A 26612-nucleotide genomic window follows, 5' to 3' on the forward strand; every position below is an offset into this window, starting at 1 on the left:
AAAGGAGGAACCATAGCTAAAGTAAAGCTGAGAATTAAATAAATCCTTAATTGTACTTGTTAATTCACTACCAATAACTCAAGTTTTCAGCTGTTTTTCCCCTTTTGGCTTTTTTAAAAGCATATAATAATAAAAAAAAATTAAACTCAAACCAGGTTGAGAAGGAAATATTACCTATATTTACTGCTATCTAGTTTATCATATAACAATAAGAACATTAGCAATAAGAAAACAAGAGTATGTTTTTCCTATCTACATCAAAAATCAGATTTGCAGAAGCGACCTCTGTGAACTGAGGCAAATACAAGCTCGCAACCACTTATATTAGTCATCCATGAAAGATCCTTCTTTGGCAGCGGGGGATGCGCTAGTTTTCTGTCTTTGTCTAAAAGAAGGATAATAGTGTATTACAGTGAGAGGAAGAGAGTAGCTCTGCAAGGCCAGTTGTCCAGTAATACTCACTAACTGCCAGGCAAACAATGTCATTCAAACAACTTAAATTCTAGAAGTTTGCTTCAGTTCAACAAAATTGTGGTTGTGCTGAGTGAAGCCTCAGCCTTGTAGTTGGCAGACAGCTGGAGATATACTAGATTTTTTTTGCTTCCTCCAGTGGATGTGCATCGTTCCCATAAAAGGCTCTAAATTCTCATTCTAAGACAAGACTATAAGTTATTTTGGTTTTTAAACAGCATTTACATTCAAAACTATGTAAATAAAGTGCTAGAAAATAAACTGCAATCAAGAAAAGACCAATTAAAATTGTTAAGGTCTAGGGGCATAAGTTACTAAAACTTCTCAGAGTGCACAATACAGTTCTGGTTGCACTTGTGGCCCAAAGTGATCCCCCTCAAAACCATCAACTTTAGAATTTTACAGGAAGTTCTGCCTAACACAAGAAAAAGCATTATGATAGCTTTAATCCTCATTCATTTCACCATGCCTCCATAGTTCTGTTGACCTACTCTGCAACTGATCTTTTAAACATCTGAAGAATTGTCTTTTGCTTATTTTTTGGCAATGAACAAATATCATTTGAGTCACTGGTATTAACAACACAATTCAGAACTTTTCCTCCTTTGATGCTGGGTGATTTCATTCGGACTCTGGTAGGAGACTGCCAGTTTTCATTGCAAGAACCTTTCCAAATCTTGCGGTGATTTGTTTGAGCCTGGATTTTTGGTAGCTTTGAGTCCTTTGCCATTTTAAAACTTCCCTTTCTAGTAGGGGGCTCTTTCACAGACTGAGGAGGTTTGGTGCGAAGAAGGTACTCATCTGGAGAGCCCTTTTGTCTATTAAGTGTCCTTTCTTCCTTGTTGATCTGTCTTTGTAGCTGCAGAGCCAAAAGCCTATCCTGCTCCTCTTGCACACGCCTTTCATACAGCTCCTGCTCAAAAGCTTTCTGCATTTGCACACTGAAAGAGTTTATCTGCTCCCCTTGGTCCTCTGAAGTTTCTGGAAAAATTCTTCTCCTCTTATCAAGCAAGCCCAAGTCAACCACTGCTTCAGCTGGTGGTTCCCCCAACTTTCTTTTTGGGGTCTCCTTAGGGTTCTCTACTTTATCTTGTTTCTCTTCATCTGGTTTTCTGGCCACCTTCATGAGACCACAAATTACACTTCTGCTATCAGACACCATGGAATTGTTTGCTGGCTGAATGTAAGTCGTAGTTTCAGCCGAGTTTTCAAGGTTTATGCTTTCTACATGCATTAAACTGCCACTGTCCAACTCAATTTCGTCTGCTTCTTCTTTGTATCTACGAAGTACTGTTATAGACCCTTCCCCTTTTGTGATCTCACAAAGTGCATTTGGAACTTCATCTCCTGCATAGTTTGGTCCTTGTGCTTTTTCGTGCTTGACAGTGGCAAATTCCACTGGAGCTGAGGCACTTAAATAGTTCATGCATGACTCTAGAAAAGAATCATTAGCACTGCAATCTTTAATCACGCTGGTCAGCTGTGGAGACAGTGTTGGCATTTCCTCTTGCTCATCTTGCCACACAGAATTGCCACTTTCATTGCTATTGCTCTCCTGAAGAAAAGAGACACCCCAATAAAATGAATTTACCAAAACCCAGTAGGTACAAGTAAAATGCAAATTTCATTTCTTTTAAGTGCATTGCTCATGACTATTGTGGGATATTAACTTGGATCTTTTCCTTATCAATACACAAATGTTAAATAAATATTTAAAACAATCACAGAAAAAAGCAACTGCAGCATTATCCCCTCCTGTCAGTGTCTCATATCAACCATATTAACATGCTTGTTTTCTTAAAGAAAGCAACAGGAGAGATCAAGGCATATACAGACAGACAGATGGAATGGTGAACAACAGTCACAGGGCAACCTCCTCCAATGAGCTCCAGAATCATTTTAGGTTTATATGCTATTAGTTGCAGGCCAGAGCTTGCAAAAGAGGTTTATGTAAATAGTAACTGTGCCCTTCCAAAACCAGAGGGGTAAGCAATACTGAAACTATTAAAAAGCTGCACAACTAGAGGAAAAACTCTAATTAAAATCGTCTGTGAACCTGTGATAACCCATGAATTGAGAAAACCCAGACATCCAGAGGCAGACAAATACTGTACAAGATACAGACTGAAAACTTCAAAGTCCTTCTCAACTATGAAGTGTAGTTACCCAGAACCTCTGCTTAGCTATATGAGCTAACTATCTAAGTAACCTGTAGGTGTGTGGCTGCTGACTGTCATGCACAATTTCTTCCCTTTTCATTTCTGGAAACCATGAATACTGAAGATAGTTCAAAAAGGGAAAGATACTGCTCAGTGATGTGTATTACTGTAAGGAAAGCAAGAAAAATAAAAAACACACAACAATAATTACTAACACTGAAGTTTATAAAAAATGGTTTTAGTTACCACAGAGCAAGAGTCAGTCCTGCCTCCTTCTGTTGTTCTACAGCATGATGTCGATCCCAACATAGGGTGAGACTTTGAAGACAGGTACCTTAAAAGGGGAGGAGGGGAGGGGAGAAAGAAGTATGCCTATTAAAACTTATTTTTCTTGAAGTGCAAGTCCCCTTCATTAAGTAAGATCTTCAGGTTCATGCTGATATACAAAAACAGCAGGAGCAAGTCAAATATTTCCCTTGTTCTACATATTTTCCTATGAGATGTTTTAACATTCAACAATTTATATTTGCCCCAGATTATCCAGGGAAGAAGCAGGACTGCAAGATTCCAAGGAACCAAATGGAACAGAGATGCAGTATACCAGGAAACAGTTCAAAAATTATAGAGCAGAAACTTGGATCACTTACTTCTGAATGTCTCCGAAGCTGTTTGAGTTGTTCTTGATCTTGCACAAATTAACCGGAGATGTTTCAGATGAGAAGCTGCCTGCTGGTGAAGGACTGCTGAGCCCATTTCCTCTGCTGTCTTCATTCTTCAAAAGTAAAAATAATTTTATATAAAAAGAAAGTAAAATAAAAAGAAAAATGGAAAGCTTCTGACACAGAATTGGTTACTGTTGTCCAAGGAACTAACAAAACTGGAAGTAATGGATAGTTATAGAGTAAGAAGTATTACATGCTGCATACACTTTCCTGTATCTGGCATTAAGGGGCAAGAGATTGCTTGAATAGTTTATCTTCAGGTTTTATCATTACAACTGCTATCATGTAGGGAAAAAAAAAAAAACCCTGCAAGTTAAACCTTCTCAAATGTAACCGCATTTTCCTTTTCTCAGTACAAGTAATAGACATTGTTATTTTTCCAAATAAGTATTTCTAAAACTAAGGGGAAAAGGAGAAAACAATGTTTAAAACATTTTCACCCTGGAAACTTCTAGCAGGCAAGTACATATTAAAATATGTTGACATGTTTAGGGTAGTCCCTCTTCTAACTAGTTCTTCAAAAAAAGAATGGTCAATCAAGGATTTAGAGTACTGAGGGCTGACAACAGCAGCTTCTAGCCACAATTCAAGTAAATTTAAAATACTCAAAAAATTTGACTTTTGCTCTGAAAAGTCTAATCTGCTTGCACCAAATGAACATTTTCTGATGTTATCCTTGATCGTAACTCACCAGACTGTTACTCAGTTGCCATGCCAACTCTTCATCTTGCTTTAGCTGTTTCTCCAACTCCTTCCGCCTTTCATCTGCTAATCTGTGTTCCTCCTCTTCTTCTGCTAGTAGTCTTTGAATGTATTCCTCACTTGCTTTGTTCTCCTCTTGTTCATGTGCTCGCCTTTCTGCCTCCACCTGATTTTTTTTTAAAAAAGATATCTGGTTACTGATGTAGGACCACACTTCACAGCAGGACCGCCTATGGGACACTAATTAAATGTGAAAGATCCACTATCCAAAGATACTCCATACACTTTGAGACCAATATTTAATTACATAACATACCAAAGATGTACCCTCTGCACAGTATCAATTTCATTCCTCAGTCTGGTAAGTGACCTACCTTTTGTTTTTCTTGTAAGACTACACTGTTAACCTTTCTAATAAAGAAGAAATGCATTTTCAAAAGGTGAGTAAATGAACGTTACTAACAACAATTAGAGAACCACAAATACATGGATCTACACAGAAACTCAAATTAAGATTAAGGCTGGAAGAGAACTAGACCGCAGCGGTTGCTCAGCCTGTTTATATATTCATAATTCCAAATACTAACACAGGAGTTTGGAAGATGGTACAGGTCTCTTTCGTGCTCTTATATTTTCTTTGAACATGCAAAATCCAAAGCAGCAGGGCAAGAACCTGCCTGTTTTCTTTCAGTCAGATATCCACTCAAGAAATCACTTAAGTTACTCCAAAACACACAGTAAAGTACTCAAAGACTGAATAAAGCTTTCTTGAACTGGATAGTGAATCTGGAAGCTTTTAGAGAAGAGCATCAACAGTTGCAACACTTCACAAGCTTTATTATGTTTGACTTTGTTTAAAATTGTATGTGTATCATGTCTGCATCTACACCTTATTAACAGCACTTCATATCCCTCATATTTCACTGCTTTTCCAGCACCCTCTCCACTATCCATTAATGAACAATAGTTCACAAGCTATCTCATCCCATAACCACCATAAAAGAGAATCCAGTGATCATCTACTTCACATATTCCCCTTGCTCTTGTAACAACAAAGATCATCGCTTTTACGTAAAAGGAACATTCTGATGCCATTTCCAACAAAAATTCTTACTAACGCCATGTCCAAATTGGATGAAGAAGGATCCATAAGTAAACATTCAGTCTATTTTTTTTAATATTTTCTGACTTTCAAACAAATACAGATAACACAGAGTCAGCAAATAAGAAAACACAATATGATCATTATGATCATTACTAAAGTTCATGTAATTGTAGTCAGTTACTTAGGGAAATCATGAAGGTAAGTAAAACAAAGCCCAAACAGTTCCAAATTTTAGTGTCTGCTAGTCTGAAACACTTATGTGCATACAAGGACATTTTGGCATGTTTCGGCAGGTAACGGGTGATACTGTAATCCTGCAAGATTCTAGACAATTTTGGGAAATGAGAGATTTTGTCCAATAGTTGCCTGGGTATTCCTGCTATGTTGGTATCTCTGTACATTTCCCAGTCTGTGAAGTACACCTAGCTGGCAGTGGTAAAAAGACACAACATGTTACTTCTATCATGAATACTGGAACAACTGAGAGGGTAATGTAGGAGGTGCAGTTCAGCTGGCATAATAAAACTATAGAAATATTGCCTTATCTCAAACACAAGGAAGTTTCTCCTCTGTAACAGCTGGGGGCTGGGAAGGTGCTCAGTGGAAGTATTATGTGCATTTATCTCATTCTTATAGTCTTCCCTGGACAACTATTTTTGGCTACTGTTAGAGAAAAGACACTGAACTACAGAGGCTGTGGTCTGATCCAGTACAGCCATCTGTATTTTTTTTAATAAAAGAATAAAGGCTCAGTTGAAATGAAATCATTCTAGTTATCTGACCTCAATTTCTGCACAACATGCTTGAGTGAAAAAGTTAGCAGATAGAAGTCAAAGTCTCTGGATGAAGAGCAGGAGGCCTTAAAAAAGTTCATCCTTCAACCTAGACTTAAAGTCATAGACAGGAAGGCTGCAGTTTGATGAACACTAAGTTAGCACAAGCTGAAACTACTGTCAGAAAACACAGCCTTCTGTGTCAGCACAAATAACTAAATAAATAGCAAGGTCTGCTTATTTCAGCTTACGTCAACTGTGTGTCTGAACTTCAGACTAACTGTCATCTTCTACTGTTAACAACCATTTGCTCCACTTAAAAACATGCACCCTCGTTCTTTCTTCTTTCCTTCCAAAATAGTATTCACATGTCACAGATGAGATACCAATAGCAGAACACTTTAGACAGTATCCAAAGTAGATGAGGAACCCCCTTCCGTGACAGGCTTGTTTCTGGCCATTAAGTTTAATGTCTGTGTGCTTAATTAAAGATCATTGTGATATCAAGTTCTTTTCTCTATTCAGGATTTTGCATGCTTTGAGCATACATCCTTCTTAGAGTCTCTTCAGTAAAGGATAAAATTTAATTCACACCTAGGGAATCACCACTGTGTTCTTGTAGCAGCAGTGCCCCTCTAAATATCTTTCCATTTAAGCATCTCTAATATGATTACAACAGTTTATGAAGAGTAAACAGTGAAGCACGGGACTGATCTATTTCCTTAATCTGTTTCATCATACTATGATGTATATAGCTTCCCTAAAGAATTTAATGGGAGACAAATGAACCATCAGGAAAAGAGCTTTTTTCAGTTGCCACAGCCACTAGAAAACATAAAACACTATCAACAACAGAAAAGAAAGAAAAAAAAAGTACTGTACAGCTAGTGAAGTCATCCTGCACTTCTCAAATCAAAATAACTAGACACAAAAAACCTACACTTTCAAAAAACATTCTTTTAGACTTACCTTGCTAATCTCTGCTTCATATTCCTGTCTCAGTTCCCCAGGCTTGCTCAGCTGATGTTGTGGTCGAGCCACACAGACTAATTCAAGAAGGAAAAAAAAATTAATATGTGCATATGTGTTATACCTATCTAGGTAGAATACTACAATCTACCGAAGGGACAAATTAGCCCTTCAAAATAGTCAGGAATTATAGTCCTAAGTCACTTTAATGCAACAGACCTGAAGACCACCAAAACCAATCTGGTCATGCATTTCGTTCTTACCTTACTGCAGAAATTAAGTCTACCACATCCACTGTTCTCTGATTTGTGTTAAACAATCATTGTTAATGCTGCTGTTGAGCATATTAGGAAGAATGGGGAGAGGTGGAGAGAAAGAAAGTGTTGTCTCTCCAAAATTAGCCTCTCCTCAATATTAACTGTCAAAGATGTTAAAAACAATTTACAAGACTAAAGAAAAAAAAAAAAAAAAACACCTCCTGCAAGCTGTTGATTAGATTTCCTTCCTATTGTCTCACATCTCAATTTTAGGCATTTGGAAATTCCTGTATAGACTGAAGCCCTGGAATTTCTAATCAGCTATCAGATATGAAGTATCTAAGGCTTTAAACATTTTTCACCACTTCAATTACAAGTTAGTGATGAAAAAAATAAATAAAACTCTTGAACTTAATTTACAGATTTTACAGCTCTAGTTGTATTAGTAATGAACTACTATCTTTACAAAGACAGCGAGCCATACACCAAAAGTTTGGGGTGGGGGGAAGTTCACTTAAGAAAAGAGCAGACAATATTAGCTACCTCTCCATAACAGAAAAAAAAAAGGTCTGGCCATTTCTCTGCTTTGTAAGTCCATTTCAAATGGGAGCTCTGACACTTTCTAACATTTTCTAACAATAACATAATAATTTCTTATTTCACAACATCCAAAGTCCACTAATTACTTTAGTAATGCACAGACATACTGAAACAAGTGACATTTTATTTACTTTCATCTTCCAAATCCTGTCCATTAATTCTGCGCTCACACTCTTTTGGGTACTTCTTCTGAATCCTTTCCCAGAATTCCCAGTTGATCAGAGTATTTCTGCGGGTGTTATACCGTGCCCAAGAGGAGACTCGACGACGACAAAAAGGGCAACAAAGACTGGCCTTTTCAACTGTCAGTTGGAAACAAGAATTACAGAGGGTATGATTGCATGGCAGCGTCACAGGCTCCACAAAGATCTCCATGCAAATTTGGCAGAGACAGTCAGCTAAGGAAAGAGGAGCCTCTGATTTCTTCGACATGTTGACTCAAAGTAGAAGAACAAGGCTAATACAATGACAGTACCTGAAATTAAAAAGAAATATGTATTTTACGTCCTGTCATAAATACAATAAAAATGCTCCATTTTATAGCTACCTTATAAAAACATCACTATATTTGAGAAGTCTGCTTAAATGTTTAATTTTGTTTACAGTTCCAGAAATCATGTTTTACTCTGCAAGCCCAGAAGTCCTTCCAGAACTCACTGAAAAACTACATCACTGTTTCCTACGGTGCGTTCCTGTGACTTGCAAGAGGTATTTCTAGTGGATAGCAACAAGATAAAGAAGGGCAGAAGGCATAAATTCATCCAGTATTTATTTTCTAGTAGTTATAACCTATGTTCAAGTTTGGCAAATATTCTCAGTTACTGATGTAAGCCTTCCATTTAGCCAGTTATTCAGTAAATACAGCCACTACTAATACAGACAATTTTATCATTTTCTGAAGGTGAAATACAACATTGTCCTATGGATCAACAGAAGTTCTTCAGAAAGACAGTCCACTCCTCATTCATTTGCTTGATTAAACTGGAACTAAAGAATCAAAATATTTTTTGATCTTGTTAATATAACCAAAGAGCTAGCCAATACATTCAATACTTGACAGTCTTCCCCTATGACTTGTACAACTCAAAGTGATGAGGATCTAACTTCTCTATCACCAACTCTCCTCACAGGACTTTTCATTCAGCCCAGAAATACTGTGAAACACAAAATACAAACACAGACCCCAATATAGCAAAAAGGACAAAAAATATTTTCTATCTTAAAGAAACCACAAAGTTCTTTAAAAAATGCCAAAATATAACTGCCTATTCTAAGAGAAAGGCTGTAATTTGAGTTCACTATTGCCTAGATAATCCACAGAGGAACTCAGCAATGAGACAAATTACACAAAGTCAAAATTTATTGGTTCTGCTACTCCTTTGCTAATAAAACATTCTGTTTAGAGAAAGTGTTAGACAACATCAAAATACCCAGTTTTACACATAGTTTAGCAAAAGGGCATAATTCCTAGACTAAACAATTTCAATTTCTATATATACACATAGAAAAGAACTCTCTAGACAGGCTAGATGTAAATGTGCAAGAGAGAGAAGGAAAACAAAGGTGTGGAGATGATTATATGATGAGGGAGTCTCATCTGATCCATAATTCCAGGAGCCAGTACATAAAAGGATGCAGCTTTACCCTCTAAGGAAGTGTCTGTGTGAAATCAAAGAAAACAGGTTAACTCAGGACTCAATACACAGAATACAAATGCAAACTGAGAACAGAACATGGTCAAAACCCCCAAACAGAATGATTAGTATAGTAAATACAGTATTAGCATAGTAATATAATACAATAAAGAACAGCTCAGAAGATAAGCATTTTAATGAATAGCAGAAAACAGAAAGAAGGCATTTAGAAGAGGAACTTTATAAGTGAAAGCTTAAGGGCAACAAAATGGTGAAATAAAGAGAGCAGAAAGGGAGGAAAAATACGATTAAAGCAGGGAGCTTGCAGCACAAGCCACTGCGGCAGTACAGTCAAAAAAACAATGCCAGCACAGCTGTCGCAGAAACAACCAAATCTAGTACTTTATATTCGACAGAGCAAAAGAGCAGATAAAACCCGGAATAACTGCTGCGCAAGCAGGCTGATCCAGGTCAGCCATTCTTTTGCAGAACAGGGAAGCAATCAGAGACATCACAGGCGGCTCCTAAGAAACGGTTTCCAGAGGCTTTGGAAAAGCCGCCCCCAACTCCTCGGCTGGAAATACGTTTCACGCTGAAAGAAGACGGGCAGTTTTGCAGACAGCGGCGCCTGCCCGGCCCCTCCGAGGCCGCTGCCGTCGCGGGCGCTGCGCGGATAAATACGGCGGTACCTGTGGAGTCTTCTCCTTCTCCACGGATCTCGCCCAGCAGGAAGAGGCAGAGCTGAAGCATAAACCCCGGCAGGCTGCGGCTTTGCGGCCCGGAAGAAAGCCAAGACACAGCGCGGAGCGGGCCTGAGAAGCAGCCTCCCGCCGCAACGGGCTTAGCGGCACCGTTGGTAGGGCCAGCGCGGTAGCCAAGGGCTCGGAACCCAGCGCCTGCTCAGCAGCCACCTCAGGCCCGCGTCTGCCAGCCGCAGAGGCGTGGAGAGCAGGTAGGCCCCAAGCCTGCAGTAACGGCCGCCGCCATCCCCGCGGTGCAGCCCGCCAAACGGCGGCCACGCCTCCGCCAGCGGGGCAGCCAATCAGCCGGCGCGCCTCTGCACGCAACAAGCGAGGAGGCAGCGCTACTCTGCGCAGCGCGCAACACCCCCTCCCCCTCCCCGCCAAAGCACTACCAGGTGGCGGCGCGCGCCAGCCTAGCGGCCGTGGCCACACCCCTGGGCGGCCCGCCGGGGCGGGGCGGCTCCACCCCGGGCAGAGGCCGGCCCGCGCAGGCGCTCGCCGCACTTGTGGAGCGTTCGCTGGCGATTGGTGAAGTGGGAGTGTGGTGGTGTCTGCGCGCGGCTCTTCCCTCACAGCGGCTGGCCTCGCGTTTGGGGCGGTGGGGTTTTTGTTTGTCGCTGTGTTCTCCTGTCGTCTACCGCCTCGGTGGCTCGCAGCAGGCTCCCCCGTAGCCTCTCGTTCTTCACCGCCCTGCTCAGCGCGGTGGCCATGTCGCCAGGGCACAGCTGCCTCTGGGCAGGTGTGTAGTACTGGGCCTTATGGCCGTGCACGGCAAAGAAGGTGCAGAGGGTGCCGACGTCCCCTTCGTGCAGCCCCAGGCTCTGCAGGGCAGTTTCCCATGCCGTTTGGATCCTGGGGTGTCTGGCTTTGCGCCTCAGGATGGTGGTCATGGTGGGGAGGCTCTCTGCCAGATCGGGCACCTCAGCTGTCACCAGGCAGTGCAAGGCAGCCAGGGTTTCACACGTGTAGCTGAACAGGAGGTTAATCTCTACAGAGGTCAGGCTGCCAAGGAGAGAGAGACAGAAAATTTTTTTCAGGCGAGGAAGCTGTCTCTCTCTTAAAAACCCAGGTTTATTCATGTTTAGATAACAAGTAGTACTGTAGGTTTCAGCTGTCTGAAGCTTTGCTTGTCTGGCCACTGTGTCTGGATAAGCTGTGTTTTGAAGAGGCCACTGAGCAATTGCCCCTGGGAACAGGAGTCCCAAATGCACGTGGAGCTGTTTGCACCTGAGGGATCTCAAATAACGGCAAATGGGAGGGGGGCTTTATGTCCCTGTGTGTCCAGCTGGGTTTGCCTCATTTATTTCTAGTTAACTATTATTTTGTGTTTTTTGCAGCTTGACTAAGTTGGTAGCCATCCAGAAGGGAAATGAATTAGGGTAATGCAAATCATTGTATTTTGTTACTCATTTCTGACAACTGCCAGGATGATTTATGTTGCCCACAACATAAGCCAGTAGCAGAGCCTAGGTCCAAATAAAGATGCAGAAGTGAGGGGTTGAAACTCCCAAAAAACTCCCTCCTAAGGACTAAGAACATTTGTAAAGAATATAGACTCTAATGTTAGCTTGATTATTTTCTCTTTCTGCTGTATCCTGTTTTAGTTAAATCTACTGTAAATTTAGCAATTAACTGTCTCTATTGTACTTGCTACTATTAAATGCTTCTCTGTGGTGTCTGCAATTTGAATTCACTTTTGAATGCAAGGTTATTTTGATTCATTTCTGCAACAATTTAGACCACTATTTCAAAAATCTAGAGGCAGAGCCTATAGTTAGCACCTGGAATTTATGTATAGATCTCAGTTTTAGAGATGTGTTAGTGTATAATTTTTTCTAAATACTCATACATTTCAGTGAGAAATAGTTATAGCTACAGGATTTTGCTAAAAGGCACTTAGTTTTAGCAGTCTGATTCTTCAGAGGTACTTAGAAAGCAATAACTGCTCCAAACACTATAATTTCAGAACTTTTAGTTACAAGATGGAAAGGCTAAATATAGGTATTATCAAAGTGTAACCTTAGGTTACACTAGAAGTATGGATAACTAGAAGTATGAATATTTTGGCCTTACTTAGGAAAAAGGGAATCATTACATTAATGTTTTTCTTTTCAGTGTTTTGCAAAAAGGCCTGATGTTGCTAGTATTCTTAAAAATGGCATAGCTATTTTTAAATTGTATTTAGGAGACTTTTTTAATGAAGTAATTGTCATTAACTGTCCTCAATATGAATGGAAGGAGGCTTCCTTTTTCTCATTAGTTTCTCTAGTACATAGCAATCCAAAGTGGGAAAGATTATCATTATGCCTGGCCTACAGTGTAACCCCAACATAAAATGCACATGTAGTTTTATTAGTGTCATCCACACATGGAGGGAGCAAGACAAGACAGTGTGTTAATCCTTCCCTTGTTGCTCACCTGTCTTCTAGCACTGATGTCCACATTGCATCCTGGCTCATCTGATTCTCCAAGATCTCATCCTGACATTCGAATTTCCAAGCCAGTTTGTCCAAGCTTGACTTCAGATCTTCAAACTGAGTTTCCAAGGTCTGCAGCTTATTTTCTACTCTGAGGAATGGATGACAGAGGCTTTCTTTTAGATAGTTGGGTATCAACATGTGCTCTCTGCCCTAAGAGTGGGTGATGTTTACCATTCCACTGCAAACAGTTCTAGGTCCAATTTTGAGGTTCTCTGCAAGTTGTGTGAGAACACTGACTTCTTTTACAGATACATACCACTAGAAAATCAGCTGCTTGATATAGCCTATGCACCTTTGACCCTTGCCTGGTATAAGTCTTACAACTTGTAAATACGGATATTGTCTTATGAAGTATCTGCATTCGCACATATGTCTATACTTGAGCTGCAGGTGTCGACTAATGTTAGTGGTACATTTTTTTTTCTAATAACTTTTGAAGTGATTTGTGCTTTTACTTGTAGTGGCATGATCTTCTGAAGCACTTTCATTTGGCATGAATGGAACTTATTCTTTCCTCTTCCCTTTCTCCAGATTAAAAATTATGCAAATAATAAGCCAAACCATCCTCAGTGTGTTTCTGTTCTCCACTGGAATTTCCTGCTCTGCTTTTCCCTTTTACAAGATCTTTTTCCCACAGAACAACAGTGAAATAAGAAATTCTTAATGAAAGAGCAGTAAGAAAACTGTTATGTTTTGTAGTTGGTAGGTTTATTAGCTTTTTCAATTACTAAACATCCGTTGTATTTTTCTCTTATTTTTAATAAAATGTTATTTTTTTGGACACTCTAAAATTATAAAGTAGGATGTTTGACTCTGCACACAACTAAGAAAATTGCTTGGTTTAAGAGGATTTATTATGTCTAGGGACAAAATATGGCAGAATGAAAGTATTTGTATTTTAGCGCTCATTTACTGCTCTTCATTATACTTGGAGACTTTTATGTGCTAGGCTTATTTCTTTCTGGTGGTGTTTTTTGTAAGGATAGTTTTCTTTAAGTTTGTCCTCAGTTAACTGATGCGCTTAGATATGTGTTTGAAAAAAATCTTGAGGATCTCAAAGCTATCAAAACATTAATAATTTAAAATTCCTTCCTGGATACAGAACAAGTAATTAGCTACTATGTATTTTACAAGTGATTTATCAGCAGGACACCAGCTACTCATGTAGACTTTATTGTACTGTATTGTTCTAATGATTCCAGAATCAGATTCTGAATTGGGATACTCTTGTGTTAAACACTGTATTGGGCAAAAAGGAGTCTTGCTCTAAACAGTTTCAAAGCAGTTGTAATTGTCGACTTAAAAATTATGTTCTTTGCCTTGATAGAATGCATGTTATGGTCCTATTTTTGTGTATCTTTGACTGAACTTTTTTTATAAGGGGAAAATACATAGCAGCTTTTAGATCATGGCACAATCTCTACTTGCCCCCCACCTCTTTTTTTAACTTTAGATAGTATAAACAGCAGATTGATACATTTACCAATAGTTTTCCCTTCTCTTTCATAAGCACTTTACAATATTTAAAAATACAAATTCTTGTTTGGAACCAAAAAGCCAGAGTGGTGGCATTCTGCAAACATGATATATTCCAAGGCATTTTAATTGCTAATTTGAGTGTACAGCTGTATTTCAATATTTTCTACATATTTGATTTCCAACTGTTCAAAGTCAGCCCTGACAAGAATGCTGCTGCTGTTTTAAAAGAACAGGAACACAATCACTTGTATAAATGCCATTCTCTTGTTAGTAATAGCTCCTCCATCTAATTGATTTTTCTGTTTTCATGTTTTGGGTAGTGTGTGCAATTGTTTGAGTAGGGATAAAATAGAAATGCATCAGCAATGGCATAGTTCTCTAAGTCTGTCTGACCTCAATTCATTTTCTGTCTGGCAGCCATACACATCTTTGGCTAACAGTTCTTTTGCATTAGTCATTCTGAGAAGATAGAAATGGAGTCCATGTGGTTGATATTCTGGGCTAAGGCTCAGGAACCTTTGTGTATGCTATCTTGCTGGAAACTCCCTTTATGATCTTCTGAAAGTTGCTCATTTCCTGATGCTGCATATCTTAATTGGTAAGCCTCTCCTGTTTTAAAGATTTTTTTTTTGACACACTCTTCTGGTGTGTCACATTGTAGTCTTTTGGAACTAGGCATAGTTCTTACTAGATGTTCGATTGCAATGACTTTATGACCTTGATGTGGCACAACTCTAGGTGCCTCTGAAATAAGGTAGAATCAAGCAAACAAAATCTTCTCTGTTTATTATACACTGTCATACTTCTAAGTCACTGTGCTCAGATTTCTCTTTTTATTAACTTTCTAGGAGGATTCACCCATTCAGAAATATTTTTTATTTACATGTTTGCCAAAAGAGAATTTTAGGACTCAAATAGAATGTTAACTGGAAAATTAAACTTGTGTTGTGTAGAAATGTGGCCAGTTTATAAGAATTAGTCAGAAGAATTGGTATGTTCTAGAGGGATCAAGTCTGTCACCAGAGATGTTAGCTAAAGTATTTGGGCAGGTCGATAGACAGGTCCGTACTTCCTATGAATAAGGTTCAGATCCAACTACCATAAAAGCACTCTTTGAGAGAGAGAGAAGTTGTTTAAGAAACAGAGTATATACTTCAAGGCTCACTTGGTGGATAGCAAGCAAGAGGTGAGAGTGCTCTCCTGATGGAACTACTTATCTATGAATTGCTCATGTAATTTCAACTTTATCAGTGTAGATGAGGAAACCTAATAGCCCATTCTTGCAAGCTTTCTTTCTACTACAAACTAGTGCAAATTCTGACAGATCTCATTATAACAGTACTACCAGTGCAGTGGTAGTTTTTCAGCAGCCTTTAATGTATTGCTTTAATATTCTTCCAGTTTTGCTTTTCCAGCACTTTTTTTGATACGGGTTGTATTGCCTAAACTAAACTACTAAAATAAACTGATGCATGTTTAAGGCCTCTGTAGTATAACTCTGCATTATTTGCTGATTTTTGATTCTAAAAAACATCAGCCTAGTTATAAACTTGAAAGTTTTGGTTTCTATAGCTAATCTTCTACAGCTTTTTCTAAATTCTGATTCTGTATGGAAACAGTGCTGCAGTCTCTTGATCAAAATTATAAATAAAAACTGAGGACTTCAGAAAGATTGATTAAACCTGCTTCCCTTTCAACAGTAGCCTCTAAACATTTTTTCCTTTAAGATAAGTGAAGTTACCATTGGATCGATAACCAATAATGTCCGTCTTGCATAGTATATGAACCAAAAAAAAATCACAATTCTTTATTGGAAAGCTTTTAAAGGTTTTTTTTTGTTTGTTTGTTTATGTACAGAACCATACTTGGAAAATTCGCAACAGAAACTCTTAGCATTCCCACTTTTCTGAAAGCATATGACCAGGGTATACTTGTGTGCATAATCTTATTTCCTCTATTCAGGCCATTACAGAAAATTACAATTCTTACTTATTTCAGAGTTGTTCTATGATTTTTATTTGCCAGGCCAATGCAGGGTTCTGCACTTTCACATAGCTGCTCTTGTACATTCACATCATGATACTAGTTATAAACACACACCTTTGATCACTTCCCCACAGACATAATTTTCATTTTCTCTTTCAGGAGTCATTAATCACAGAACTCTTGTTTACTGTTTCTGTCTATGGTCAGGCCTCTAATTTAGCCTAGTATCTTCTTCTGAGTTGTGTGCATCATAGCTACGAAATCCTTTCGTGAAAAGTGTGTGTCTTGCCTGGAAGAGCAGTTTCTTACCAGTTCTGTAAGCTGGTGTTATTCTATAAACCTGTCTGCTTCAAGGCTTACCTGTGTAAGGCTAAGTTATTTTAAACTTTGTAAAAAGCTAGTCATTTAGCCAGTCATTACACAATGGTAGCTATTTAGCCAGTCACAGCATTCATTCCACAGTGCTGATAATTTCTCTCCTCCTTCCATGTTATTGAATGTTTCTCACAACTTGCTTTGTAGAGAGTGTGCTCAGCTGAATCATGTCAAGTCACATATTGAAGGTCTTAGTACTATAATTGGGTAAGTGCAGGCTGCTCTGTCATGTGTTTGCCGTGCTTTATTCTGTAGGATGTGTTCATAAACATATTAGCAGAATTAAAGCATTTTCCGCTTTATAGGACAGCAGCAGTTCAAATGCATCTGAATTTCTAGGAGACCTCGCAATCTTGTACTGTATGATAGGGGTTTATGTTACAGCTATCCCTTGTGGCCAGTTTCACACAGCAGATTCCCATTGGAGTCAATTTAACTTAGGCTCCTCAGGGGTTGTCTCTACTATGCTTTTTACTTTGTCTTTCTAACCCTATTCCTTTTGTCTGTAGCCTTGTCTACGCTACATGGTGGTTAGAGAAGCAGTGATGATGGAGTAATAGAAGGGTAAAGCTCATTTCTTGAGATGTAAGTCTCTACATTGAGGGATTCTCCTCAGCTCAGGTCTGTTGGTATAACGCTACGTATAGCATGGAAGTGGCACAGAAATTTGTGTTCTGTTTGAGGTGTAAATTGTTATGTCTGGAGAAAAGATCATCTTTGTTCCTGCACTACTGCTGTTCCAGTGGAGACCTGATCTTTGACTATTTTCATAATTTGAATGTATAGGCAATATCAATATCTGAAGCATGAATTTCATAAACAGAAGGACTGCATTTCATCAGCAATGATAATACTGATAGTAATCTTTTTACTACATGTAAATCAAATTTACATGTACGTCACCTAAGCTGACAGATGCATTTTTTGCTGAGTATTATTTGCACAGGACTTTCAAAGACACTGAATTTTCATATACATGTGAATACCGAAACAAAACGGTATCTTGTCTGTCTCTGGTAACTGTGGAGAATTTAAGAACCTTTCTTCTTGAATAATAGTGGTCATTGCATTTGAAAAACAGTCTGTCAATGCAAGTGGCTTGCATTTGATCCTGCTATTGTTATCTGTCTAGCTGCTTAGGGACTCTGTCTAGATGCTTAGGGACACTGTCTTTGGTGACTGTAGTGTTGCACTGCAGCTGACCGTGTGGATTGATACCAGCAGTGGCAGCATGTGCCAGGTTATTTTTACATAAAGCCAATGAACCTGTTGGTCAAGTATTTTTGCCAGCCTCTTCTGAGTAGAGAATTTGAAAATGGAAGCTGAATTGGCATCATCTATGTCCCAATTCCTTAGTGACGGTGATTTTGTTTCTTGGAACATAAATGTGTGTGTATGTATTTTATATATATATATATATATATATATATATATATATATATATATATATATATAAAAGTATCTTTTTTTTTAAAAAAAAAATCATCTTTCTTAACTATAGCTGCTTACTTCCTATTTTTGAACCGTTTAGATTCTGAGTTGTTTATCCAAACAGGAATTCAGCACTAATCTCTTATTTGGACTGGACCATAGCAGAGGGTGAACTAGAATTTCCTGTTAACCATAGACACTCGGCAGCACTTCAAGAAGCCATAGGTCTTTGCTGATCAAGCAATTGCACAAAACCTTGTAGCAAAACACATGGGGATAACAGCTTGCAAGCTGTCCAGAATGGCTTTTGTTAAGTGGTACAGCTTGTTGCTTTGCCCCTCCCCCACTTAAATAAATAAAAGAGAAACAGAAGATCACTTATGAACTGTTCCTTTCCCATATACACACAATATATATTTACACCCTCTTTATTTCCCATGAAAAATTCCAAGGAAAGTAGAAATTCATCTTGCTCCAGCCCCACCCTGTACACTCTTTTTTCTGTAAAGGATTGTCCTTTCTTGCCCCTTAATGTATTATTAACACAACCGTTTAATGACCTGTTTAATGCCTTGTTCAGGGAGCGCAGAGACACGCCATCTTTAGTCATCTTCAAGGAGAACAAGAAGAAATAAAGCTGGAATAGGCTTGCACTCTGCTGAAGCAATCAGCAACAACATGGACAGGGGATCTGACTCCTGCTGGAGGCTGTTTTGCACTGAGGCTTTTTATAGCCTGTACATCCAAATATAGTTCATAGATGCACAGACACATGTTCATGAACATATTACATAGTGAATTATGCATTTGGATCACTTCCTCTGAGCAGGTGATCCTGTCTGTCTTCATATATAAGATGAATCTAAAGATTATGTGAAAGGGGTTATCTACACTGCTGCTTTTTTGCTGTGTTTAGGCTTTATTTTGTTGTAGTGCCCATCAGTTCTTGTCTTGGGCCAAAGCCTCCTGGTGTTAAAGACTGAACAAGCTGCTGCTTCTTCTTTGTTTTTTTTTTTTTAAGTAAAATTAGATTTGGATGAGAGCAACAAGTTGTATTGGCTTGCTGAGAATTGCTTCTGAGGATGAAGGACAGTGAAAACAAGATGAACAGCTAGCGCTACTGGTTAATTATTTGCAGGAGCTGGGTACACAAAGGCCTGGAAATTTTTTCCATCAAGAAGAAAAAAAAAAAGGCAGATAATATGTGACTGGTAGCACCATAAACACTGATGACAGCACAAAAACCAAATCAGTTTAACATGTCTTTAGTTGGTACAACACAGGCTCCTTGCCTACGAAAAGTTCAGGACAGCCTGAGAAAGTAAGCTTTTTGTTCTTTTAATTACCTACCTATTGCATGGAAGATTTAGCATGAATTGAGCGTGTCAGGTCTGAGGCATTCCCACTTAGTTACATTCTCCCGGCCTTTAACTTACAAATTAAGAAACATTTCTAACAGGCCATAATGGTTGAATTCTGATTGTTGCATTTAGAACAGCTTTGTTAAACAGTGGAAGTATTTGGGTAAGGAAGAGCAGTGTATTTTACCTTTTCCATTTACTCTATGATTGACTATACATGTTGTGAAACAATTTTGCTTAGCACGTAAGATTGGTAGTATTAGAGTGAATATGAACACAAGGTAAAGTGAAAGATAAAGCATTTATTGAGACAAATGCAATAGTTATTTTTCTCTCCTTATGTACATAACATTTTTGAAAGCAAACTAAATGTGTAAGATGATTGACCAAGTAAATAGTTATTAAAATTTTCTCCAGTTCCTTTGCTTATGATGTGGAAAAAATACTGTTACCGGGATTTCATTACTCGTTAGAGAAGTTAATTTACAAATACTTTTCTACTCTTAAATGCAGCCACTGACAAATTAATGAAAAACACAGTGTTGTTTAAACCAACTGTGACACAGTTTAATAGGGAAGGTAAAGCAGAGCATTGAAATAGTTCTGACTCCCTGTAAAAACGTAAGGAGTTCAGCCAGTTACTTCTCATTACTGCTCAGCATCAGTATTGTGAGTTTCTCTGTTAAAATGAATTTCTTTCTCTAACCTTAATTATATCAGGTCAGTTTTGAACTAGTATTGTCCCAAATTTATTGAAACCAGTTTCACTTACATTTAAAAAGCCAACCCTACAAGAAACAGTTGCAGTGAATACTAACAGCCAATGAAAAATACAGTGTAAGGTCAGTTGTATTTGCATGAAATTATACAGCAAATCTCGTGCCATTCCTGAGGTTGCAGGTTTCATTGTTCAGTTCACTGTCAGCAGATTTATCTGGACTCATTTCAAACACCCTAAGAAATGATTCTTCACCACAAATTTCTTTAAATATTTCAGCATCTAAGCTTCTGGTAATGGATATACAGATATAGAACTACTCTGATCAGCAACTAATACTGTCTTAAAGCCTTTGATCTCTGCATATGAGATCCAGTTTACCTTCTCTCCATGATCAATGGTTAGCCTTGGTAAAATTTTTGCATGTTCATTTGAAGTCATTTTGTTGGGCTTTCTCTCTTTTTTGGTGGAAGCAGGTGCCTGGGCCTTTCTTCTCTGGAGAGATTTTGCTGGGCTTTTCTGTTGTTTCCCAACACCACAGCTGATATCCCAGAGCAAGACTTTTCCATCATTTCCTCCAGTCAGCAGCCAGTACATTTCTGGCATAAAAAGGACCTGTGAGACTCCCAAACTGTGACCTTTAAACCCTAACTCATGTTCAAACTTAACCCCGGTGACCCTGAAGATTCTGACTTTACCATCTTGAGCTCCACAACCAAAGATGTTGCCACATGATGCAACAGATAGGGAATGTGCAAGTGGAGGGTTAAAGAACTGGCCAGATGGCTGTGGACTGGCTTCCTCCATTTCATGGTCCTGCAAGTTTGTGGTCCACAGTGGGCGAGCTTTCTGAAGGTTCCACAGCATAACCTTAAAAAAAAATGAGAATTAATAGTCCATCGATTTGCTTTCAAAGGACACCAGCTGCAGCATCTGATCCTTAAGTAAAATCAGCTTCTTTCACTAATGTTAAATCAGGTCTTGCTCTAGCAGATCAAAGACTGTATTCATAGTGCAAGAGATGCAAGATCTGTTGTGAGAAGTGACTGAACTTCATCTGATAAGGCAAATTTTTATGGCATGCTTTCCAAATTGTCACATGCCTTTCCCACCAGAGTTAATGACTCAAACCTGTAAAATGTAAAATGAGTAGAAACCTGTTCTAAATGCTTTTGTATTCATCTCAGAAGTAGAAATCATTATATGCTGCACTTCTTAATTATTTAAAGAGAGGGGACATAGAAATGTTACCAGTGAATGAAGACAGCTGTATCATTCTGAATTTTAGTTCTGTCTCTATTACATACTTGTTCTAAGATAATCAATTAACTTGTTTGAAAAGTGAAGCAGCAAAAGGCTAACAGTGGTTCATTACTTCAATTCTATGCAAATACATATATATCTTTTATACAAAATGGGCAGATGTAATTTGTCCCATTACCATATTAGGACTGAGTACACTTTTCCTGATAAGATGTGGAGCTGATGGTGAGGGGTTTAGACTTCCTTTTAAAATGCCACACCACCTTCAGGACTCTCGTGCACTCCTGTGCCTTCAAATGAATTTTGTATCTGTTATACAGCTATTCATGTATTATAGTTTTATACTGAACCAGTTAAATAACTGCAAGTAATTATTTACAAAAAATAGAATTCTTTTATTATTTATAATAATCTCAATCGATGATTAGTATTTTTAGAAACAATAGATATGGAAGGGCCAGTTTTTAATGCAGCATTGATGCACTGTTTGCTTTTTAATGAGAGTTTTGATCTGTCATTAATAAACATATTCTACCACTAGTCATCTGCAACAGAACTTTTACTTTAGTACCAAAGTCTTTAAATTGGGGGCTACAAAAAGAATCATACTGGATCTGAATTTACAGAAGCCAAATTAAATAGAGACATCCAAAATACATTAGGTATTTGCTGGACCTTTTCTGTTTGAGCACTCACTGTTGCAGCTCCATTAAAACTGCTTTGCTGCTAATGAAAGGGAAAACCATCCATGATGATTGAGCAGAACAGAGTAAATTGGAGAGGCTGGGTCTAATGTTGAAGGCAAACAGTCCCATTCTCATCTTTGATAGTGCAGCAACAGCTTTAGTGAATTCATCTGAATTAAGTGATAAAGCACCAAATGGTATAAGCTTTCTGAAAAACAAGTATCTTCTGTCTTCATGACACTCTCCCTGCTTCCATGGCCCTTTTTCTGAACAAATGCCAGTGACCAAAATTTCTATTCTCATTAACTAGTGGCTTCGTCAAGAGTTTGATATCCAAGCCTAGAAAACATTTTCATACTTGCAGAGCTCACAACTCATCCAAAGACATGCTGCAGCACAGCCTCTCTGTGAAGTGGTATATCCTAAAGACAGTCTTCATCTTTATAAAAATGCCCTTTTTGTTGTACAAAAATGCTCATAAATTCCTGCTATTTTGGGGGTACTGACCCACACATAGAAAATAATTTGCTGAACTATAGTAAAATATGCTAAAACTAAAAATGTCACAGAAAATAACCGGTTTTCTCACACAGAAATCTTACATAAATGGTTGAAATTCTGAATAAAAGTTTCTAGCCATAGGCTTGTGAATTTTTGCTTAGGCACCTGAAAATATAAGCATTTCAAGATGCCGAGCATTTACTGCTCTCAAACTGATAGTATCTCTGGAAAGAAGTTTATCCAAGTACTTCATTTAAGATTCTGTATCCATCTTTTCACCAACCTCTATTCAAATCTATCTACTTACTCAGTTTATATAAACCCTGGTCTCAGTATGGAAAAACACCACTTATATCAAAATATACTCACCCTAATTGGTGCTAGATATACTTTAGTTTAAAAAACACAACGACTTAGTCAAAGAAAAAATCCGTCTTTAACACCACAAAAATCACAGAAACCTTTGGAGAAGTGGTAGTTCTAATCTCAGGTATTTTCCTTCCACTGGACACCTTAAGAAGAATCATTAAAACAGTGTTCTGAAACAGAGGAGATTGGTAATGTCTTTGCAATAATTGTATTCTCACTGGAAAGAAACTACCTCTTGCTGTACTTTGTGGTTTCCAATGAACTGTGCATATAAGAAGGGGAAAAACAATACCCAAGAATTTCCCCACTCTAAAACAGACACGTGGTCACATTTCAACCATGGAGAAGCAATTAGAGAAAAACATCTGCTTTGGGTGATACTGGGTGCCATTTTTGACAATGTAACTCAACATTCCACAAGCTCTAGTATGTTTCAGTGTTTCTTCTAGAAATGCAGCATGCGAAGGACAAAATTTCCACTTGAAGAAGGTAAAAAAGAAAAGTACATTTAATGCTTTCAAGATGATACTGTGAACAAAGGATAAAAAAATGAATTTATAAAAATAACTTATCCTTACAGTGGTACATACCACTTGGATAGATATTTATCTATCTATATTAAAGTATTCTTGGTAGCACCTTGTCAGCTTCAAGCATTTTGCATTTTCCTAACTACATTCAAAATTTTTTTTGTAGCCTAATTCATCACTAGAGAGAACTTGTGGTTTTGCTTTGTGAAACAGAGCTGATGCAGTCATAGTATGCTTTGCACCATCTTCTGATGCCCTCCCCCTCACATTTATATTGTAACTACTAATGAAGACAAAAATAGCAAGAATAACTGCAGAGCACAAAATTGCATTAATAGTGTTAATACTGTCTTAGCTTCTCTGCCAATACTACTTTAGGAAAGTTAAAAGAGGTTTCCAGTGACTGCAGGCTGTATAACCCTCCCTCTTGTTCTGTTCCAATGTGGTGGAAGTATCTTGGGGCGTGACTACACACACACGTAGTTTCTGTTTAGCTTCTGTAATAACCATATGTCTACTTCTATGCAAATCACCTGCATATCCAGTCCACAGGAAAGAAGGCTTTGTGGCCTTTGAGGTCGAAAGACAACAGAGGAGCAGATATTTGAGTGCCTCAAGGACCGGCTAACTTTCTTGTTTTCTAAGTCTATAATCTTTATTGTCCCAGAATCATCTGCTGCAGCCAAGAAATTGTCAGTCTCATTCACTGAGAGGCAATTGATCTCCTCTTCATTCACTTGGAAACATTCGGTAGGCTCCTTAAGAGATCGAACATCCAGCAAACTGATAGTTTCTCCATGAGAAGCGTACAACCGGGTAGGACTGGTGGGAGAGAACACAACAGAGGTAACATCATCTGCCTTACGAAGCTGGAGCTTTCCTACTGGAATGCCTTTTCCATCCCAGATGGTGAGCTCGCCTCTTTCTGCTCCTGAAGCTACAAGCCCTTCCTTGTTTATGTTCAGGCACAGGACAGAGGAGGAATGTCCATCAATCCATTTGACTGCCATATTTCAGAGACACCTGTGAAACAAACAAACAAAAAAGAATTGAGCTGAAGTTGTTCTCAATACAATGAATACAATGTAAAGCTTTCCTAGGAAGTAAAACGATTGAGTTGACTCAGTAATACAAACTACATGAAACTGTCCAGTGAAAGTAGACAGGTAAGTTTCCAGGCGGAAGCTCTGGCTCAAACACTATCAACAGACTACATCAGGAGCACCATAATGTGTTGGTAGACATGATCGCACATGTGCTTGTGATGGACATGAACTAGGTCTGCTGCTCTAAAGTAACTACCTAGGTGGGAATTGTTCTCTCTGCCATTTCTTAGAGGCACAGTTCCAACTAGGGTTTACTGGAAAGTAGAAAGGAGAAGATGTTTGTAAACTATTACAGTTTGTCTGTAGGGAAGCCATACTGTTCCAGTCTGTGTGAGGGCAAGCACATGTAAACATGCCTTTTCTCCAGGTGTGGAAATGGTGGGTAATCAATATCTAACATCAGTTTGTAAAGCAATCTTTTAATATATGGACTAAAAAAAACTTACACTGGAGAAAGTGGGATAAACTGATTAATGTTGAAGTGATTATTTTAATTATGGTTTAAAAGCATGAATAAATTTTAAATTATTTTGCATATGTACTTTGTGTTCCCAAACTAAAGTTAATTCTCACTTGACTGTTAAATACTAAAGCACATTTGCATAAACAGACACACAATAACACATGCTGCATTTGCAAAAAGTATCACCAACTTAGCACAAGTAGTTACACAGTTTACTACACATTTACTAGGGTCTTAAAGCAGCATACACTCAGCTTACTGTGCTCCTGGCCCTCTCCTTTGCACTACTGCCCTCACTAGCCCCTGGTAAGACAGTTTAGGGAGTCATGCCAACAGCAAACGAAATGGAGAGGGGGTGAGGAGGAGGAGCAACACAAAAACACAGCAGGTTTGAGCTTTATTAGCTCCCTGAATGAGCTTAAAAGTGCAAAGAAGAGCTTGTAGCTGAGCAAGAGAGTGGCCAAAACACAGAGTTTGCAGGATGGAATGAGCTTAACTTACCTTAGAGCCTGCTATAACATTTACCTTTTTATTATCTTAGAAAGCAATGAATGAAGTACTTTTTTTCCCCCCACTATGTTACTTTTCGTGCACATGCAATTTTTATTCAGCTGGATTTGAAGAGCAGTTAACATTGAGTATATCCACCAACAGAATTTCAATCTTTTTGATTAAATAAAATTACCAAAAGTGCCAGATGGGTTGTTAGCAAATAATACTATGAATTCAATGTTAATGAATTATCTGTATTCAAGAAATTGAGAAAATCTTTTCTGGTTACCCTCTCCCATGCTGTGGGACCTAGTACATCTGATATACCTAGTTTCTGTTTTTTAGGAAGAAAACTTTCTCCCACCTGGGTTCTCAGCTTTTGAATAAATGAGTTCTTGAAATAGAATTACCTCAGAATACAATTAAGAAAACAATTTTGCATATTTAGAGAAAACTACTGCCATCAGAGGCTGTTTCAGTGTTCCAGGAAACTCTGGGTGTAGTTGCTTACACAGCAAGTTTAGTAAGTTGAAGTTTCAGTAGTAAATACTGTGCTCTGTATTTCTCAGACTCAATGCTTTTAATTATTTTAAAAGCTCAACTACTTAGAGGTAATACATTTTTTGAAGATTTGAATTCAATGCAAATCCTATTTATTTTAACCCAGTTGTATTCATGCAGGAGCACACATGGTTCCTGTACTACTTTGACACCCTGATGCTGCCACAAAGAAAACAGGAAAAGAAAAAAAATAAGCAAAATGAGAGAGCAAAAACACAGGAAGATGTGGCGGAACTGAAGCCTAAAACAAGCCAGGGAAAAGCAGACCGCCGGGCAGTGGGGTGAGGTGAGGCGCCCATGGCAGGGGAAACACAACCCTGGCAGGTCCTGAGGACACCGCGGCCTTCCCTCGGCGGGGACAAAACGCAACGCAGCTCCCACGCGCGCAACGGTCCCTGTGCCGCGCGCAGGCCCACAGGGAGCGCCCACTCCGACAACGCATAGCGGAAGAGCCGAGGCAGTTGGAGCGTCATTTTCTTTTCAAGCCGTTTGCTGGTATTTCGAGTTATGGAAAGTTTCTGCACCGTGCCACTCTGCCCGACAGCCCGGCACCCCCACACCCCCCAGCTCCGCTGCCCCATCTACACAGCGCCCTCACCTCACCGGCTGCTCTCGCGCCCCGCCCCGCGCATGCGCGGCCGCAGCCTCCGGCGGCGCTGCCTGCAGCCGTCATGGC

General features: G+C 38.9%; 3 protein-coding genes across 10 annotated transcripts in view; all 3 read right to left on the reverse strand.

The window, feature by feature from the left end:
• Window positions 1–156: 156 nt before the first annotated feature.
• Window positions 157–10417, reverse strand: RNF168 (ring finger protein 168). 5 transcript variants are annotated; one of them, XM_085311971.1, is made up of 7 exons: window positions 10082–10416; window positions 7890–8060; window positions 6902–6978; window positions 4044–4220; window positions 3278–3402; window positions 2877–2964; window positions 157–2026 (listed from the first exon to the last, which is right to left on the reverse strand). In XM_085311971.1, the coding sequence occupies exons 1-7, from the start codon at window positions 10140–10142 to the stop codon at window positions 959–961; spliced, it is 1767 nt and encodes a 588-aa protein (XP_085168097.1). In that variant the 5' UTR covers window positions 10143–10416; the 3' UTR covers window positions 157–958. The 5 variants fall into 5 exon arrangements, with proteins under 5 accessions (XP_085168097.1, XP_085168094.1, XP_085168095.1 ...); XM_085311968.1 differs by having other exon boundaries at window positions 7890–8233; XM_085311969.1 differs by having other exon boundaries at window positions 7890–9417; window positions 10082–10135.
• Window positions 10418–10606: 189 nt separating this feature from the next.
• Window positions 10607–18568, reverse strand: SMCO1 (single-pass membrane protein with coiled-coil domains 1). Its single transcript, XM_085311941.1, has 3 exons — window positions 18447–18568; window positions 12554–12703; window positions 10607–11137 (listed from the first exon to the last, which is right to left on the reverse strand). Exons 1-3 carry the CDS (start codon window positions 18494–18496, stop codon window positions 10705–10707), a joined length of 633 nt encoding a protein of 210 aa, XP_085168067.1. The 5' UTR covers window positions 18497–18568; the 3' UTR covers window positions 10607–10704.
• A 961-nt stretch (window positions 18569–19529) lies between these two features.
• WDR53 (WD repeat domain 53) overlaps window positions 19530–26612 on the reverse strand; it is a 7472-nt gene continuing 389 nt past the window's right edge. Inside the window, exons 1-3 of one of the 4 annotated variants that reach the window (XM_085311972.1) lie at window positions 26535–26560; window positions 23848–24337; window positions 19530–20835 (exon numbers count right to left, since the gene is read on the reverse strand). In XM_085311972.1, the coding sequence (XP_085168098.1) occupies window positions 20248–20835; window positions 23848–24324 (1065 nt within the window). In that variant the 5' untranslated portion in view covers window positions 24325–24337; window positions 26535–26560 and the 3' untranslated portion in view covers window positions 19530–20247. The other 3 variants (XM_085311975.1, XM_085311974.1, XM_085311973.1) reach the window with 3 other exon arrangements.

The sequence above is a fragment of the Rhea americana genome, unplaced genomic scaffold, assembly GCF_003343005.1.
Source record: "Rhea americana isolate MKP2758 unplaced genomic scaffold, rheAme1 scaffold_352, whole genome shotgun sequence".
In the NCBI taxonomy this organism is placed as follows: domain Eukaryota; kingdom Metazoa; phylum Chordata; class Aves; order Rheiformes; family Rheidae; genus Rhea; species Rhea americana.